The sequence below is a fragment of the Dipteris shenzhenensis genome, chromosome 1, assembly GCF_047967505.1.
Source record: "Dipteris shenzhenensis isolate YYH24624 ecotype China chromosome 1, Dip_SZ_1.0, whole genome shotgun sequence".
NCBI classification, from domain to species: Eukaryota; Viridiplantae; Streptophyta; class Polypodiopsida; order Gleicheniales; family Dipteridaceae; genus Dipteris; species Dipteris shenzhenensis.
The window spans coordinates 16,274,667-16,292,028 of record NC_141596.1 but is presented as its reverse complement, the minus strand read 5'-3'; the positions used below and the strand labels follow the sequence as shown (position 1 = coordinate 16,292,028).

General features: G+C 46.7%; 1 protein-coding gene across 2 annotated transcripts in view; it reads right to left on the bottom strand.

Annotated features, from left to right (window-relative positions):
• Positions 1-17,362, bottom strand: part of LOC147905454 (binding protein) — a 50,197-nt gene that overhangs the window by 20,482 nt on the left and 12,353 nt on the right. For both annotated transcript variants that reach the window (XR_015540784.1, XM_087372726.1), the window contains exons 2-13: positions 14,744-14,947; positions 14,448-14,629; positions 4,748-4,871; positions 4,340-4,525; positions 3,990-4,203; positions 3,700-3,851; positions 3,426-3,583; positions 3,188-3,337; positions 2,970-3,018; positions 2,598-2,789; positions 2,275-2,457; positions 124-278 (exon numbers count right to left, since the gene is read on the bottom strand). Coding sequence is in view for 1 of the 2 variants with exons in the window: in XM_087372726.1 (XP_087228852.1) it covers positions 124-278; positions 2,275-2,457; positions 2,598-2,789; positions 2,970-3,018; positions 3,188-3,337; positions 3,426-3,583; positions 3,700-3,851; positions 3,990-4,203; positions 4,340-4,525; positions 4,748-4,871; positions 14,448-14,629; positions 14,744-14,947 (1,949 nt within the window). In the remaining variant the exon portion in view is untranslated. The remainder of the gene's footprint in view (positions 1-123; positions 279-2,274; positions 2,458-2,597; positions 2,790-2,969; positions 3,019-3,187; positions 3,338-3,425; positions 3,584-3,699; positions 3,852-3,989; positions 4,204-4,339; positions 4,526-4,747; positions 4,872-14,447; positions 14,630-14,743; positions 14,948-17,362) is intronic.

Genomic DNA, 17,362 nt, shown 5'->3' with positions numbered 1-17,362 from the left:
AGAAAAGCTTGACATTTCAGTTGAATGAAGAATTTTAAGAGAAACTTTTGGTTTAAGCACCAGCTAATCCCAAAAATCCAGCCACATTCCCTCCTGTCTTGATAAAATCAATGGTCTACTCACCCGGATCCTTCACTAAACTGTCCACGAATAGTGCCCCCCGCCTTAGCAAGAATCTGCACGACTCCTCCTTTGATGTGCTCATTTTCATCCTTCAGCAACTGCATAAGATCATCCTCAGCACCTTCTAGAAGAGTAGGAAAATGACTTGTGAACTCCTGCAGAAAGCAACCAAAAAGAGTTCATCACGCTTCCAGCTAAGATACTACCTGGTTTCAAAAAGAATTACTTACACAGAAGCCAGTAAAAAATAAAAGCAGACGTGATGAGCTCAATTTACCAAAAACATGCATTCAACTGTGAAAACAAGTATCAACTGTCTAGAGCTCAAAAACAATATTGCAGCTATTTAAACGATTGAGAGTCCTCATGACAAACAAAGCTACATGACAACAATAACCACCCCATAAACATTTTTAAAATCCAATAACAAATTAGACAGTTAGATATGTGTCATTATATACTTTGGCTACCTACAAGTGAAAGTAGAAAGAATTAAGAAATTGCATGGCAAAATGAGTCACATGTCTGTCCGCATGCAGACACGAAGAAGTGTCAAGAGAGAATAATGGTGTACGGCAAATTTGAACTTCATATACTCAATTAGGTGGAAGCATAATCAGCAGGTTTGAAGTCAACATGTTATGTAAGGCGTTTGAAGCACTTTCTCTATCCTTGATGCTTTATTTTTTGCTACTGTATAAGTTGAAAAACATATTGAAATTAATTTGTATGAAAAAGGATATGAACTTTTATGGCAACTACTCTTTAAAAAATTCTAAATTATCAAAACCTTCAGATTCCAAAATGTAAGGTTTCAAAATAGAGAAAACCATATGCTTTGGAATATGAGAAAACAACTTTTCGGTCACCCTTCTGATTCCATATCCTGCAAGACTTTAAATCAAGCAAACATATTGTCTTCAATATATGGCACCTCTATCTGGTTTATATATACCTTCATAACAAATAGAATATATCCAATCTTACAAATTAAAATTTATATACAAACAAGCAAAAGAACAAAGGAAAGAATAAAGTTTGTAAGCGACTTTAAACAAAATTATGAATAAATCAGAAAAATAAAAAATTCTTAGCAAGCAACACTATGCCTGTCAGTACCAAAGCATAAGCTTCCATCTGGGTTTCAAAAGATTCTGGCATCTCTCAGGTAAACCCAATGCTTACTACACTTTGAAATCTCAACCCAAACCAAAAACTTTGACAGCAAAAAAGAAGAAACAAAGCAGAAAACAAGAGCAGTTAAATTAGATTAAAATCCACCACAACACACTCACCCAAAAAACAACAACAACAACTAGTGCTAACACAAGGGAATGAAAATAAACAAAATGCACATATAAGAAAACAAATAAAACACCAATGCAAACAGAAGGAAGTAGTTAAATATCGTTGTTTTATAATTAGTTATTTATCCATTTATTTACTTATTTATCTTAGCTTTTAAAATATTAATCCTCACAGTTTGAGGATGCTAGTACATGGAGTGCTCAAGTTCGAAGGCGGGTTCGTGACTGGTGGTGGTGGTGCCAACATGTGCTACCTTGGATGGACCTGTATACCAGATTGGTGTGCTTATGTGGAACCGGACTTGGCGGAACACGATCCACTGGTTGAAAAGCCAAGAAAGGACTATGACGATACCAAAGTGTTCTAGAGGGCTACGACACAGGAAATATTCATCAACGGATTTGGATCTGGCCAATGTGGGTTAGTGAGAGGGGGTGTTGGAATAGGGTTGGTCACCTCATCTTCAAAGTTTGTGAAGACATGTTTTGCCTAAATACACTTCTGAATATACAATTTTTATTTCAACTCTTATCCTGACTACCCTCCGCCCCCCCTTTTTCTGTCAACCATTGTCATTACCAGTCCTTACTGTTACACTTCTTCTTGTAATTCCACAACGAAGAGGCAAAAACTGGATGCAATGTACAATGTGCAATGCCAATTCAGTTAGTCCGTACATCAACTTAAAAAAAAGCCTGGTAAACAAATCAGAGTATAAACTCACACTAGAGGCAAACAAAAAAGCCTGGTAACCAAATCGGAGCATAAGCTCAACTTGCTCCAACTGTCTGTTTATAGAAAATACACATATAAAAATTTAAAAGTATTCGATAGCTCACGCACCACAAGCAAACCCATGCTAGCCTCAAGAATCTTTTCTTTATCTGATCCCCTGGTCTGCTCTATCTCAGCCAATAAAGCCTTCAAATGCTCCTTGCCGAAGAGTATGTATGAGCACTTGGTTGCAAGAATTCTAATGAACTCATTCTGTGGATGTTTTTCCCCTAGTCTTTTGAGCATGTCATCCTGCACGAAAACGCCATCATTTAGCTTGCAATTATGCTGGCATCCAAGCTACTCATAGGTATATACACTAAAAATTTTCCCAAGGCTCAATTTTAACCAAAACTCACTAATAAAAGGACTGCTAAGAATAATCAGCTTACCCTGATAGCTACAGACTGAGACAAAGTGGTGTTCGGATCCAGCAGTGCAGTCAGATCTTTCAACAGATTATTATCTTTCAGCTGGCTGAATTTCTGAAACTGTTCTTCTGCTTTCACTGGATCCACAAATGAGCTTAGCATGCCTTTGCAACAAATCTGCAGTTTCTTTTGGTTCTCCTGACTATCTTCTTCCTGAAAAATTTAACACAAATGACAGAGAAGAGGAGTATGTCATTCCATATTATACATAAAGATGGGACAGACTTTCTAAAAGAATACTGAACATAAATAAAAGTGGCCATTTAACTGTATAACCACACATCTGTGACTATATCGAGTTCTCTGTAGGAATATCAGCATATGCATTCCTACCTTCAGCCTTTGACGGAGGGTCAAGTAATTCTGCATCTCGTGTTGCAGTCTGCCCACCAAAAAAAAAGGGCTTTGAGAGCTATATTTAAATAACTGCAGGATTTTCTTTACTAGCCAGACTAAGTTAACAGGCGAAACAGGCATTCAATACTGCACTGAATGTAAAACATCTTTACACTTGCAAGCACACTTGATAGCCTTCCACAACTGCAGCTTACCTTTGCTTCTGAAGCAAAACCCTTTCAAGAGCTTTCACATCATTCTTATCAAAAGCAGCAAAAAAAGAAATCCAATATTTCACTCGCTCCTCGACTGGAAGTTCGGAGGGCATTAAGTCTTCTGAGAATACTAACTCAATTGCTTGTGGCCTGCCAGCACATTAAGCCATCAGTGCAGAACAAGCAAGTGGATCCCCACACACATGAAACACCCTACGAATAAGCTTCAGAGAAACACCTGAACTCCTTGCAATCTTTGTCAAAGCAACATCTCATGACTTTACTGGGAATCCACGAAAAGGACGACTCTGAAATAATTGACCCTTCAAATTTCTTCAAACAGAGTGTTCTGTACACTTCTGTAAGCTTCTGCAGTGTCTCTCGTCTCACCGAAATCTGCAGCAAATAAGTGATGAGCGCCACGAAACTGGAAAATTGAGTTACATTCATGGTTGAGTAGGCAAACAAGATTGTGAATCAATGAAGCAGCAAACATCATCACAAATCTTGACCTCTTTATCCCGGAGTCGCTCTGCAACCCGTTTCAAGACCTCCATAGGTAATAACTCTGGATACTTCCTGGCCTTGGCAAATTCACAGATAGCCACCACTACATGTGTCCGGACTTCATCGTCATAGTCTTGCAAGCGATCACTTAAAGCATCTGGTACATGATACAGATTAAAAATCAAATCAAACCTAAAATTTATCTCCACATTCTATATTAATCAAGCTACTTGCCTTAACCAATTTGGGTTTAATTCATCACTTTCATCCTTGCCTTACGGTTAATGAAACTCACCAAGGATTTCACCAGCTTCAGGGCCATCTTGATTAGCCAGCATACATTGCTTGGCGCAATCAACAACGGCAAGTCGAACTTCAACTGCCTTGTCGGTTAATCTTTTAAGAAACTCCACAAACAACTGCCTGCATCGTTGTGAATGCCTGCCAGGTGTGGCAAATAAACGTCCAAGAAACTTGACAGCCCTTAGACGCACTTCTAGCTTGTCCGTCTGCGCAGCCAGTAGCTATGAGTTAGATGCCATGCCTGAAATTCTGGACAAGTTCCAGAACTCTGGCACAATGTCGAACCTGGAATGGTCAAACTTTCATAATATTGGTTTTATTTAAAAATTGTAAACATCGTACCAGAAGCTCATCTGTCAACTTGGGAAACAAAGGGAGTACTATGGTCGGAGCACATATATACAGCTCATAGATTATGTCCTGATATTCCTCTCGGCCACATCTCAATCGTGTAATATATGGCTGCAATTGGGTAGCGGCTCGTTCAACAACAGCCCTTGCCAGCTGATTAGCAGCTGGAGAAACTCCCTGAAGTCCCATGTCCATCATGGCAGATCACAGTTATGACATAGCTTGCCAAATTGTATTTGCTAAATGACAACATTTCTTAAAATAACATTTCTTAAAAGGAGAGGGAAAAAAAAAATGGAAGGGGAATTTTGGCTTCTTTGTGTGTGTTTTTTGGGAGGGGAAAAGGGGGGGGGGGGGGAGTTTCATCAATCCGCACATAAGTCTTTCAAGCTTCTGCACCTCTCGGTCTCTCAACAAATTTCTTAACAGCAGTTCCAGTAATGGCATTGGAATTTCCTCGCTTTCTTCCAAAACTAGGCACATGATTGTCCTCATTGCAGTCATTACATTCTGTGGTTCTTCACTGCAAGACAGTTCAAAAAACTAATCAGCTTGGTAAGAATACCTTTTAAGTTGAAGAAACATTTCTGCCATGCCCCAGCTTGCCTAAAGAATGTACTTGATGGCATTCCAGTATAAATCACAAATCACCTTGGTTACTACTCTACAACAAAACACATGGCTGTCTTGCCATGATAGCTGAGAAATAGATTTAAGAAACTAACATGAATGATTTAATAGAAGACAAGCATCACCTCTCTAGTAAGACAGATTTTTTAAACCCACCTAAGTCCAGTCTTTATGTAAAGGAATCACCTGTTATCTCTTTCAATTATGAGACATCCTTCCTTACTAACCTATGAGCTTTAAGCACAAAAGGAATCAATGTACTCTAGCTGTGATTAACAGGGCGAAGATAGATACTTGCTAGAAGGGCACCTTAACACCAGGAATTCTAATTATCTGAGAAAGTGGCTGGTATGTTTGCACGTCTATTTGACAGGTCTAATGGTATGTTTGCACATCTATTTGACATCTATTTCACAGGCCTAACAAACACATCATGTACAATAGAACCTGAGAGGTACACATAATTGCCTTCCTTTAGTGCTAGCCTTCGTCATGGCTTCACCTCCGGAGTGCCGACAGAAACTCAGTACGAAGACTTTGTATAAATGGATGCCAAGTGAACCTCCAGCGTTCCGAAACGCGTCGCTCCTGCGAGCTTCCATCCCCCATCGCTAGCTACCCCCCCCCCCCCGCCGCGACCACCCCCCGCCCCCTGTCTCTCCATCCTCACCTTCCGCTCGCCATCCCCCTCACCCGCCGCCTCGCTCGCCTCACCCGCCATCCCGCTCACCCGCTACCCATCCCTCCGCCTCGCTCGTCACCTCCCATCCCCCGCCCCCTGCCTCTCCGCCCTCGCCCCCTCCCCGCCCCCCTCGCTCACCCGACCCGCCCCTCGCTCACCCGCCTCACTCACTCACCCGACCCCCTCGTTCCCCGCCTCCATCCCGCTCCCCCCCGTCCCCCGCGCCCGACCCCCTCGTTCCCCGCCTCCATCCCGCTCCCCCCCGTCCCCCGCGCCCTCACCCGCCTCTCCGCCTTCCACCCCCCGTTTTTTTTTTTTTTTTTTTAAATTAACACTCCGCTCCCCCGCCCTCCAATTCACCCCTCCGCCTCCGCCACATCCCCCCCGCCCTCCCGCGCCACCCGCCTGCCCCGTACCCTTCACCCCGCCCCGCCCGACCCCCCCCGTTCACCCACCTCGCTTCGCCCGCCCCTCTGCTTCACTTCCCCACCCGCCTCCACCCTCCGCCTCCGCCACCATCCCTTCCATACCCAGGCGCCATCCTCCCGCTTCGTCTCCCCTTTTGGGGTGGCAGCCCGTTCTTCATCGGAAGCTTGCAGTTAGTCTTGGCGGTATGGCGGCCCCCTGCCCGGATCCGGAGGCCCAGTCGGACCCTCCCTCTCCAGATGCCTACCGCGTTATCCTGACAGAGCAACAATCATCCCGTGTGCAGGAGGTTGCCACTGACTTTGCCCGTACCTCTGTTTACGGTAGAGTCATTGGACACTCTCCCTCCAGAGCAGCCATCAGGGACTGGCTCCAGTCCACTCTCCTGCTAGAGGATGGCCATATTGAGGAGGTGGCCCTTATGGGAAGGGGCATCTTCTGGCTCAAACTCTCCAATGAGAAAGCTGCGAGCAACCTGATTGCCGGTTCCCCCACATCGGTGGATGGAAAGATTATCATGATAGTCCCGTGGTACCGTGGATTCAGCGCAGCAGATTTTGATGTTCGGTTCCGTATACCTCGCCACCCAGTGACACTAGTTTTTCCAGGGCTTGCTGCTGAGCTGCGGCCGATTGTCAGGGACTTGGGCTCCCATTTTGGATGGGTTATGCACGACACCTTCGCCGATGCGGTGACCACGGCAGGAGCTCCCCGTGTCCGAGTGGCTGTGGCAGACCCTGCGACCCTCCCTACAGTGATCGAGATTGTGACAGATGCCGGCAGCATCACCCAGAGCATGATAGTCACCGGACAGCCAGGTCAGTGCCTGAGGTGCCATGGCTTTGGGCACTTGGCGGCTGCGTGCCCACGCTTCGCCAGTTCATCTCGACCCCCCCCGCCCCCGCCTCCTCCGCCCCCGCCCCCCCTGGACAGTCACGTCAGGAGGAGCCGAGGCAGGCGGAGCCCGGTCCAGAGTTAGTGGGTGGCTGGACCGAGGTTAGAAGGAAAAGAGGAAGGAACAAGAAGATCTCGGATAAAGGCAAGGAGGCAGAGGTTACCCTTCCGGCAGCAGCACCCCAGAGACCTGACAGGAAGCCGCCCCAGGGACCTGGGAGAGCTTCTTCGTCGACGGCAGGCCGCCCGTCACAGCCTCAGATCCCCCCCTCTCCCGCTCCCCCGCCCCCTTCCACTCAGCCCCAATCCCCTCCCCAGTTTCCCCTCCCTTCGCCCGGCCCGCAGCCTCAGCCTCCGTCTTTTCCTCCTCAGTCTCCTTCTCCTCCCTCTCAGCCCCAGCTCCAGAGGAGTCTCCATCCCCCCCCTCCCTCCGCCCCCCTCGACTCCTCTACAGTGTTAGCTGCACCCTCGGCTTCCCAGTCGAGGGCAGCCCCCGCTCCGCCTCCTCCACCTGCTCCGCCAGTCGCCTCCGTGGAGCTCGAGTCGCCTGCCCCTCAGCCTCCTCCCCCTCCCCCCCGCTGGCAGGACACCCGGAGTCTACACCACCACCGGAGCAGGCTTCCATGGCCGCTAGCCCCTCAGTGGCAGACTCTGATGGGTCTCAGCTTCAGGAGAGAGCGCTTCCTCGAGACTTTTACAGATCAGGCCCCTGGGACTACTTGGACGTGGCCGACCTTGGGACCTTCCCGGCTTATCTCGACATCAGCATCTTCTTGCTCCGCAAAGGGGCGGATGGGAAGATTGTCGCCTTGGCCCCTAGGGATGGCCCTAGCTTCGCCTTCACGTTCCTCAGCGATGGCACCGAGACCTGGACAGACGACACGGTTTGGGAGGCGCTCAGAGAGCAGACACACGCCCAGGTCTGTTCCTGGATAGGCCCGTCCGGTGGTCAGCTTCTCAAGACTCAGTGGTCCGAGGGCGATGTGCGCTTGCGGTGGCGCTGCGCCGCCAAACGCTTCCGACTGATTGTGATCCTCAGACCTGCCCCGTCATGGCCTCTCCCCCAGGATGTCAGAGCTTGGTCCCATCAGAAACTCCGCACCTTCTATGGGATGACCACTTCAGAGATCTCGAGCTGGCTCGAGAAAGCATTTGTTCACGGCACCAAAGGCCTCTCGCCTTTGTTGAAGGTGTTGAAGGACGGGCAGGACGATCCCGTCTCCCCCTCCAAACCTTCTCATAAGCGGCAGCGCCTCCATTCCGACATGCCTGCTTCTTCATCGACTTCGACCGCGAGCAGACAGTTGTTCGCAGCCCCCCATCCCTCGCCATGAGCCTACACCTCGTATCCTGGAATGTGAACGGGTTTCACTCTTCTGGCACCCGTGGTCCCAGGAAGCTCATTTTGCGGCAGGAACTTCAGCCTGCAGTGATTGGTCGTTTGGATGTACTTTTGGATGAGATGCTGGAGGCCTTGATGGCTATCGACGGACAGAAATGCCCAGGAGAGGATGGGCTTCCCCGAGCTTTCTTCATTTCCTTCTGGGACCAGATCCATCAGCCCCTCCTCGCAGCTCTGCAGGGGATTTTCAGCAGCGGTTTGATGCCAGAGAGCCTCTCTTCGGGTCTGATTTGCCTCATCCCGAAGGGAGGAGATAGACAGGAGATCCGCCAGTGGCGTCCGATCACTCTCCTTACTACCGCCTACAAAATCCTCGCTAAGATGATCAGTGCCAGAGTTCGGCCTCTACTCCCAGACCTCATTCATGACACTCAGACAGGCTTTGTCTAGGATCGCAGTATCTTGGATAATGTCTTCACCTTTTCAGAGGCGGCGGAGTGGGCTCAGCACAGTGGATCACACCTTGCCATTCTACTTCTCGACTTTGAGAAGGCCTACGATCGCGTGGACTGGGCCTTTTTGGAGGGGACTCTGGAGCGGCTAGGTTTCCCCGCAGGATGGATTCAGGGTATCTCAGCTTTGTACAGGACAGCGTCTAGCAGGGTCATCATTGGAGGCAGGATGGGTGAGCGCTTTAGCCTGGAGAGATCAGTGCGTCAGGGTTGCCCCCTTGCTCCTTACCTGTTTCTTTTCTTCGCCGAGGCCATGACTTACTACCTTCGGGCGAGGTCTAACGGGATCCGGGGGGTTCGCCTTCCACTACGGGAGGACACGGAGCTTCTGGACTCGGAGTACGCAGATGATACAGCCCTTTATGTCCAGGATGATGAGAGGATGCTAGAGAGGGTGCGGATGGCCTTGGAGGTCTTCTGCTCGGCCGCTGGTGCGAAAATCAACTGGAACAAGTCAGTTGGTTTTCTCACAGACCCTGGGGCGTGTTCTCAGTGGGGGCGATTTCTGGGTTTCAGATGGATTCCACGAGGACAGACAGCTAGATACCTTGGCTTCCAGGTTGGCCTAGACATCACGCCAGCTCAGCAGTTTCTCCCGGTGCTAGACTCCATCCGACGGAAGCTGGCTTTCTGGAGTACTGCTAAGCTGTCTCTTGCAGGTCGTGCCCTGGTAGTTAACCAGGTCCTTCTAGCCACGGCTTGGTATGTGGCTTCATGCTGGTGCTTCTCGAGATCCAGCGTGGCACAGCTCAGGAGGTTGGTTCGGAACTTCCTTTGGTCTGGGGAGGATGGTCTTAGAGATACCAGAGCCAGGGTTGCTTGGCAGACAGTCATTCTTCCGCAGGCAGAGGGTGGCCTGGGGGTTATCGATCCAGAGCTTCAGAGTCAGGCCTTGTTAGGCAAGCTTGTCATCCGCGGTTTGACCCCGGGGGGGCAGACGTGGAAGATGTTGCTTCAGCAGGGAATAGGCTCTTGTGTCCCGCGCCGAGGTGGAGAGTGGCCACCGTCCCTCAGGTGGATCTTCACTTCTGCCCCGCTCACTCAGCCCCGTTCTCCACTCGTTCGTAGCCTCCTCATGGTGTGGAGGCGGCTTTGTCTCAGTCTCATACAGTCCCAGCCCAGCTGTCAGGAGGAGATCGATCGCCAGCCGCTCGTCTGGAATGGGCAGGTCAGAGACGCCGAGGGCCTTCAGTTGGGGGAGAGATCACATATCAGGTGGGACGGCTGGATGAGGGGGCCAGCCCGGTCCCTTCGGGTTTGGAGGGATACGTACAGACATCTGGAGATGACCGATCTTGCAGTCGCAGCTGGAGGTGCACGTGGAGTCCAGGCGAGACGCACGGAGATTGACGGAGCGATCCCAGCCGCTTGGTTGGCTCCACCTGAGCCTCAGGTCCTCATGCCTGGAGACACCCGTTGGCTGGGACAGTTCACCCTCCGTGGCATCCCACTGGTGGTCGCAGGACGTTTGGATGACTCCTCTATCGCCTTCTTCGCGGTTTCAGGGGATGGACGACTCAGGAGAGAGGATGCGCTCATCGACCCCCTACTCCCGTGGCAGAGGGTTAGGGTCGTAGGCCTTCTGGGGAAGGTCTGGCGCACCGACCCTAGTATCGAGCAGGACCAGTTGCAGCTTTGGCGTCTTTGGCTATGGGAGGGGCGGGCCTTGTCAGAGCTTGAGTGGGACCCAGGAGAGTGGTGGTGGCCAGAGATTGTGACAGGACAGGGGCCGACTTCCTTCTTCGCTTACAGCACGACTCTGGGCAGGCGAGTTCTTGGGAGGATGCAGAGCCGCCCCCCCACCCAGCGACCTAGCTGGTACGCACAGGGTATTTCCAGGTTCTTTTTGCAGGCATTCTGGAAGGCCTTGTGGGAGAGCTGGCGGCCGCGGAAGATCTCATACTTCCTGTGGCTTCTTGCCCACAAAGGTCTTCCAGTGGGGAGCTGGTTGAGGCAGATAGGCCAGGACGGTTGCTGTCAGATTTGCCATGCGGACGAGGAGTCACCAAAACACTGCCTGTGGAGCTGCACGCGCGCCCAGGAAGTGTGGAGGTGGACCTTCGGGCTTCTTACCCGCGCAGCACCAGAGCTAGGAGTGATCACTTGGGGCGCGTTCTGTTGGTGCAGCACCGCACCTGGTCTTCATCACTTGTTCGAGACATGCCAGCAGGACCCCACCTTCCTTATCACACAGGGGACGTGGGGGCCGCTCGAGGGTATCCCACAGCACCTAGCAGAGGCTGTTACAGGAGTTGCCAGTCTGGGAGATTATCAGCAGCATTACAGGATGGCACATCTGGACCTCGCGCTGCGCGCAGATCCTCGGTGGCACTTCCTTATCGATTGCCCAGATCATGGCGGAGATTTGGAGTGAGATTATTCATACCCTCAGAGGCCAGTGGGACCAGATTCAGGGAGACTCCCGGGCTGGTCAGGAGAAGCGGAGACACTTCCTCCAGGCTTGGGACACACAGAGCCTCTTCTTCGAGCAGACTACGCAGGGCCTTCGGTGGCACTACTCACCACCCCGATGGCTGTTCATTCACACTCAGCATATCCCTCCGTGAGAGTATGATTTATTATGCTACCTTTTAGGGCTGCGTCCGGTTTGTGAACGCAGCCCGTCAGCTATAAGCTGACCTCTTGTATTTTGTTCTCGAAGTAATATAATAAGCACTGTTTTTTCGGGAAAAAAAAAATAAATGGATGCCAAGTATGTGTGGGTGTGCAGCATTTGTATGTGTGAGAGCATATGTTTATACTATGGTCTACATCCCCTGTCAGGTGCTGATGATGTCAGTGGCTATGTCATAGTAGCTAGTCCCTGCTATGCGTGATGGAGTTTATGGCTTTCAACCTTATGAGTGACTATTATGAGAATGAGTTTGGGCATAATCTTGGGACCTGGATTCATCTAGATATATGATTTGCAAGAGTTAGACAAAGTTGGTGTGAAGAGCAAACGAGTGTAGTCGCGTGCACTTCCAGCAGAGCGTGAGCCAGCTCAAAAGAGTCTGTCTGATTGTGTTGCTTGCTCGTTTCTGCTTGTTGCTTGTGTAGAGAGGTGATGTAAATATGCTAAATGCTCGCAGCATTTTAAAGAGAAGTGAATGGCATTTAGAGAAGGCTAATCAAAAAGTAGTCCAACATCTCTTCATTCAACCTACAACTGCTTGTGAAGACTAAACGATTTCATACTAGTCTCTCCCAGACAAGCATCTAAATCTACTCACTCCTGGGAAGTAACACAGCACAAGACAACCATTCAAGTCTCTACCTTGCAATAAATTTTTTATCTGACCTCTTCCCCCCCTCCTCCCCCCCCCTTTTTTAATCTCACGAAGGGTTGATCAGATCCAAATCGTCTCGCCTCGTGGGGATCTATGTGATCTGGCTGAAAGAACTCCGTGATAGAGCTCTGAGAGGTATACCTTTGTAAGACTAGAATATGTCCAATCATACAAATTTAGATTTTTTGTTGTTCTCAAGTCCAAAAATCTACACAGAAAATAAAAGAGAAAAATGAACGAGAAGAAAAAAGAAGTAACAGAAGATCCTAGCTTGTTTATAGTCGCACCCAAAAAAAAAGATAAACATAGAGACCTACAATACATAAAATCAAATCCACAAAGAACTACTATACATCAAATCAGAGTGAAAATCACACTGTTAAGAATCGCGCAACACCCCTAATCGTGATAGTACAAGTACATGCTAACATCCTTGGATCTGCTACTAAGTAGCAATAATGTAGAATGCTATTGCTGAGAGCACTTTGATCCGACACCATGTCATCAAGCCACATTAGCAGTGTGCATTTTCCAGCAGATTCGCATTTTTTTGGGTGCAATTTAATGCAGCATTCGGAGCTAGCGTGTCACATCTATTGGTAAGTGCGCTTCATAGTGAAGCAATTGGCTTGAAGATTTCCCGTGTGCATCACAGAGATATTGCCAAGCCTCAACATTCGAACATTCCAGACTGCTTGTTATACATTTTCGGCACTTTGATACAACGGCACACATCCCAATGCAAAGAGATTTCTAGATGTATGCAATTTCAGCATCATTAGGGTAAGTATGCACGAGATACACAGTGCAAAGCAGTTGACAGACTACAAAGGGCTATTTCTTTAAAGTGCACACATCCCAAGGTACTATTTACAGCAAATATTTTTATTTTACTCTGATTTTTCAGTTCAGAACTTGGCAAAGCATGTGGTGATAGCATATTCAGTGCCGCCACCTCTTCTTTGGGACTTTATTTTATTAGTTCTTGCTTAACATGGCTCTTAGAACTTTGGTACTATGAGTGAGAGTGATAAGACGAAACCAAGTACTCATTTTGGTCAGTTTTGCTCAAACATTCTAGTTGGTAAGGGTTTGTGCAAAGGTAACAAGAGGCCTCTTGATGCAATATTGCTGGCATGGCAAGTAGTACTATAGCTTCTTCTCCTCTTCCATGGATGAACATAGAAGGTTTGACAGGCAGAATGCAAAAGATTTCTCTCTTATTGCACTTACAGTAAAGAGGCACACTATGAAAGATTCAAGTCATGCATACTTGCCAAGGATGCTTGAGATAGACTAGCAAAAATGCATCATGTCAATGAAGCACAAGAGATTGCATTGTGTAATCAACATAATGGGCTTGAGTGCAAGATTGTGACTCCATCACACAGGATATATCTGAGATTGCAGATTTAAGAGATCAACTTGCAAACATTAATACGAGTATTGAAGACAGAAATTTGATCTCAATCAATCTCAACAGCCTGGCTTCTTCGTATGGAATGATTGTTACAGCTCTCAGTAGTTCCCTATGGGGGCTCGCCGCTCCATGCAATTTTGATGAGCTAGTTAGTGTGTTTTTGCAGGAGAAGGAAAGAATCTCTAATTTTTCTCATGCCAGCTCGTGGAAGAGGAAATTTTCAGAAATACAACTACAAAAAGAGATGTGGGATCAATGAATCTAAGAAAGCTCACGAGGATAAAGATGTGGACAAACCCAAGTTTAAGAAAGGTATATGCAATTGCAAACAGTTTGTCCATGTCCTATCCATGATTTTATATAATGCCTCTCTCTCTTCCAGACAAAGGGTTCAACAAATGGTACTTAGACAGTGGTGCTTCTAGGCCCATGACTCCAAGGGAGGAGTGGTTTGAGAGCATCAAACCTATTTATGGAAGGCAGGTAACAGGTTACTTGTGCAAACGATGCTTTCTCAAGACATCACGGGTGGGAGACCTTCCCATCCTTTTGTCAACTGCAAAAACTTGTTGGTATGGTCCCAACTTAAGGAGAAATTTTATTTCTGTTTCATCCATTCCATATAAACAACATATGTTGGTCATATCTCAAGATGACAAATGCAGAACTAAAGACCCTAGTAAAGGATATCAGCCGTGTCAGTCCATAAGCTATTCCTTAGCCCTATGAAAAAAGCATTGGAGGGGTGCACTACCATTGGCCTTTCGCATAATTAAGAATACCCGCACACGCTGCCATTTACATTTCTCATGATGAAGATAAATCAAGCACATTTTGTTAAAGTAATCAAAAATAGGAGACACATGGAATAACAACATTGCAAAATTTGTCTACAATATATACCTTGCTGTTGAGAAGAACGTCTGAAACATTTCAAGTATAAGGTCATCGCAATCAAGATCCAGCATAACAACACATGACCTGACTTTAGCCACCATCTCCAAGATGGTCACCCTCCTTGCAAAAAACGGACTAGAAGTCTCATTCAGGCCTTTGAATGTTGCTACAATAAGCTCAAATATCTCCTGAATTGCAATAAAGGAGGAGATTTAGAAACATATAAATATGTTCAGAAATAAGAGGTGTGAAAAGTAAGAATGAGAGATATCACGTTACCCATTGGAAAACAAAAAGATTACCTTCAACACTTCATCAGTATAAGGAGCATCTGGTGCAACAATCCTCATTATCTCACTAATGCATGTGGCCACCAACACCCGTATGTCTTTATCCTTGTGCTTTAAAAGGCCATGTTGAACCAATGCATCCATTGAGGGCTTCATTGCCGAGACTATATTTTTTCGGGGAGATTGTTCTATTTCAGAAAACAACGATGAAGCTTGCTGTGCAGACAATAATACCAGAAACGATCACTACTGCATTAATTCGGTAAAAAGAAGTTGCAAGTTCTTGTGACTAGTAACTGCTCACTATCATAAATAGAAGTTTAATCTTTCTACCCTGGGCATCAGACAGGAAGCAACAGAACAGATCCCTATAAAACATCAGGACAGGCTTCTTGACAACTTTCCCTGATTTATAAAAAGGTCCACAAAATAGTAGTACACATATACTCTAGCTGTCAAGTTTAAAGGCTTGCATCATCCTCAGGATCCTAGACCATATGCCTCTAATATAATTAGCAAAGGAAGCTGAAAATTGCATGTTCCAAGCCATAATGTGTTTTAAAAACAGCCTCTAATATAATTTACAAAGGAAGCTGAAAATTGCATGTTCCAAGCCATACTATATTTTAAATAGTACCGGCCCAGCAGACTGATTACATAATTTTCAATGGTGACGAGTTGCATGATAACTCTTGGCAATTTTTGTCGACTGTTTGTGTTTAATAAGAATGCATACTCAATCAAACTCTCTTTTGAAACTAAATGAATCCATGAACATGCCCAAACTCATACTCTAAAAAAACACATAGTGCAGTTTCAATCTCGCGATAATCACTCATAGTTGAAAACCATAAACTCCATCGCGCATAGCAAGGACTAGCTACTATGACGTCATAAGCACCAAACAGTGGATGAGGACCATAGTATAAACGTATGCTCTCACACATACAAACGCACACACCCACGTGTACTTGAGCATTCATTTTATACAAAGGTCTTCGTACTGAGTTATTGTTGGCACTCCCGAGGTGAAGGGCAAACTCAGCTGTGACAAAGGCTAGCACTAAAGGAGAACCCTAATCAAAAAGTAGTCCACATTCTCTTCATTCAAGCTACAACTGCTTGTGAAGACTACACAATTTTGTCTTAGCCTCTCCCAAACGAGCATCCAATCAAAAAAATGCTTGGACCATCTATTGACAGTCTATAGAATTGACCACAACATCAGCAGGCCGCAACATGGACAAAAACTTCACAAAATGAAATATGCATATCCGAAAGATATATCTAGATTAATCCAGGAACATGCCCAAACACATCCTCTAAAAAAACACAATGTGCAGTTTCAAAAACATGATAGTCACTGATAAGGTTGAAACCGTAAAATAAGCACTAGCTACTATGGCATCCCCACTAACGTCATCAGCACCCAACAGTGGGGGTAGACCAAATATAAACATATGCTCACACACACACAAATCCACACACGCACACATATTCGAGCATCCTCTATACAAAGGTCTTCATATTGAGTTTCAGTCGGCACTGCGGAGGTGAAGCAAACTCAGCCATGACAAAGGCTAGTACTAAAGGAGAAGGCTAATCAAAAAGTAGTCCATTGAAGTTACAACTACTTGTGAAGACTATATGACTTCATTTTAGTCTCTCCCAAACGAGCATCATTTAAGGCTACTCAAGAAGAAGTAACATTCTCTTCATTCAAGGTACAGCTAATTGTGAAGACTCTATGATTTCATTTTAGTCTCTCCCAAACGAGCATCCAAGCCAAAAAATGCTTAGACCGTCTAGCTACTAGGGCAACGCCACAACATGGATGAAAACTTAACGAGGTGAAATTTGCATGTCCGCTAGTATGGCGGAAGCATATATCTAGATGAATCCAAGAACATGCCCAACCTCATCCTCTGCAATTTTAATCTCACGATAGCCACTCATAAGGTTGAAACCATAAACTCCAACCACGCATAGCAGGGACTAACAACTATAACATCCCCATTGACGTCATAAGTGCCCAACAATGGGTGTTGGGCCATAGTATAAACATATGCTCTCACACATACAAATTCATACACCCACACATACTTGAGCATCCATTCATACAAAGGTCTTCGTACAAAGTTTCTGTCGGTACTCCGGGGACCAGAGGTGAAGGGCAAACTCAAAGTGACAAAGGCTAGCACAAAGGAGAAGGCTAATCAAAAAGTTAGTCCACGTTCTCTTCATTCAAGCTACAACCGATTGTGAAGACTATACGATTTCATTTTAGCCTCTTCCAAATGAGCATCCAAGCAAAAAAAAGCCAATATGAAAATAGGAAATCGCCACTCAACACGTTCATGGATAGGACCACTAAGTAATTATCCATCAGACAAGCACTCACCCCCATAGATCCCTGAGGATAGGCTACAGAGGTGGCGAGAGGTGGACTCCAAGGCACAAATAGGATTGACAATGCACCCAGCAGTTGTCATACAAGGTTCAGCCTTTAATGGAGGTCCAATGGGATGCACATTTTACCACAAATGGATTGCAGATGCATCCAAAAAATGGAGGAACCTTACCGGTTTGCCACATAAAACCTTAAACAATACGCTTACTTGTCTAGCTTCA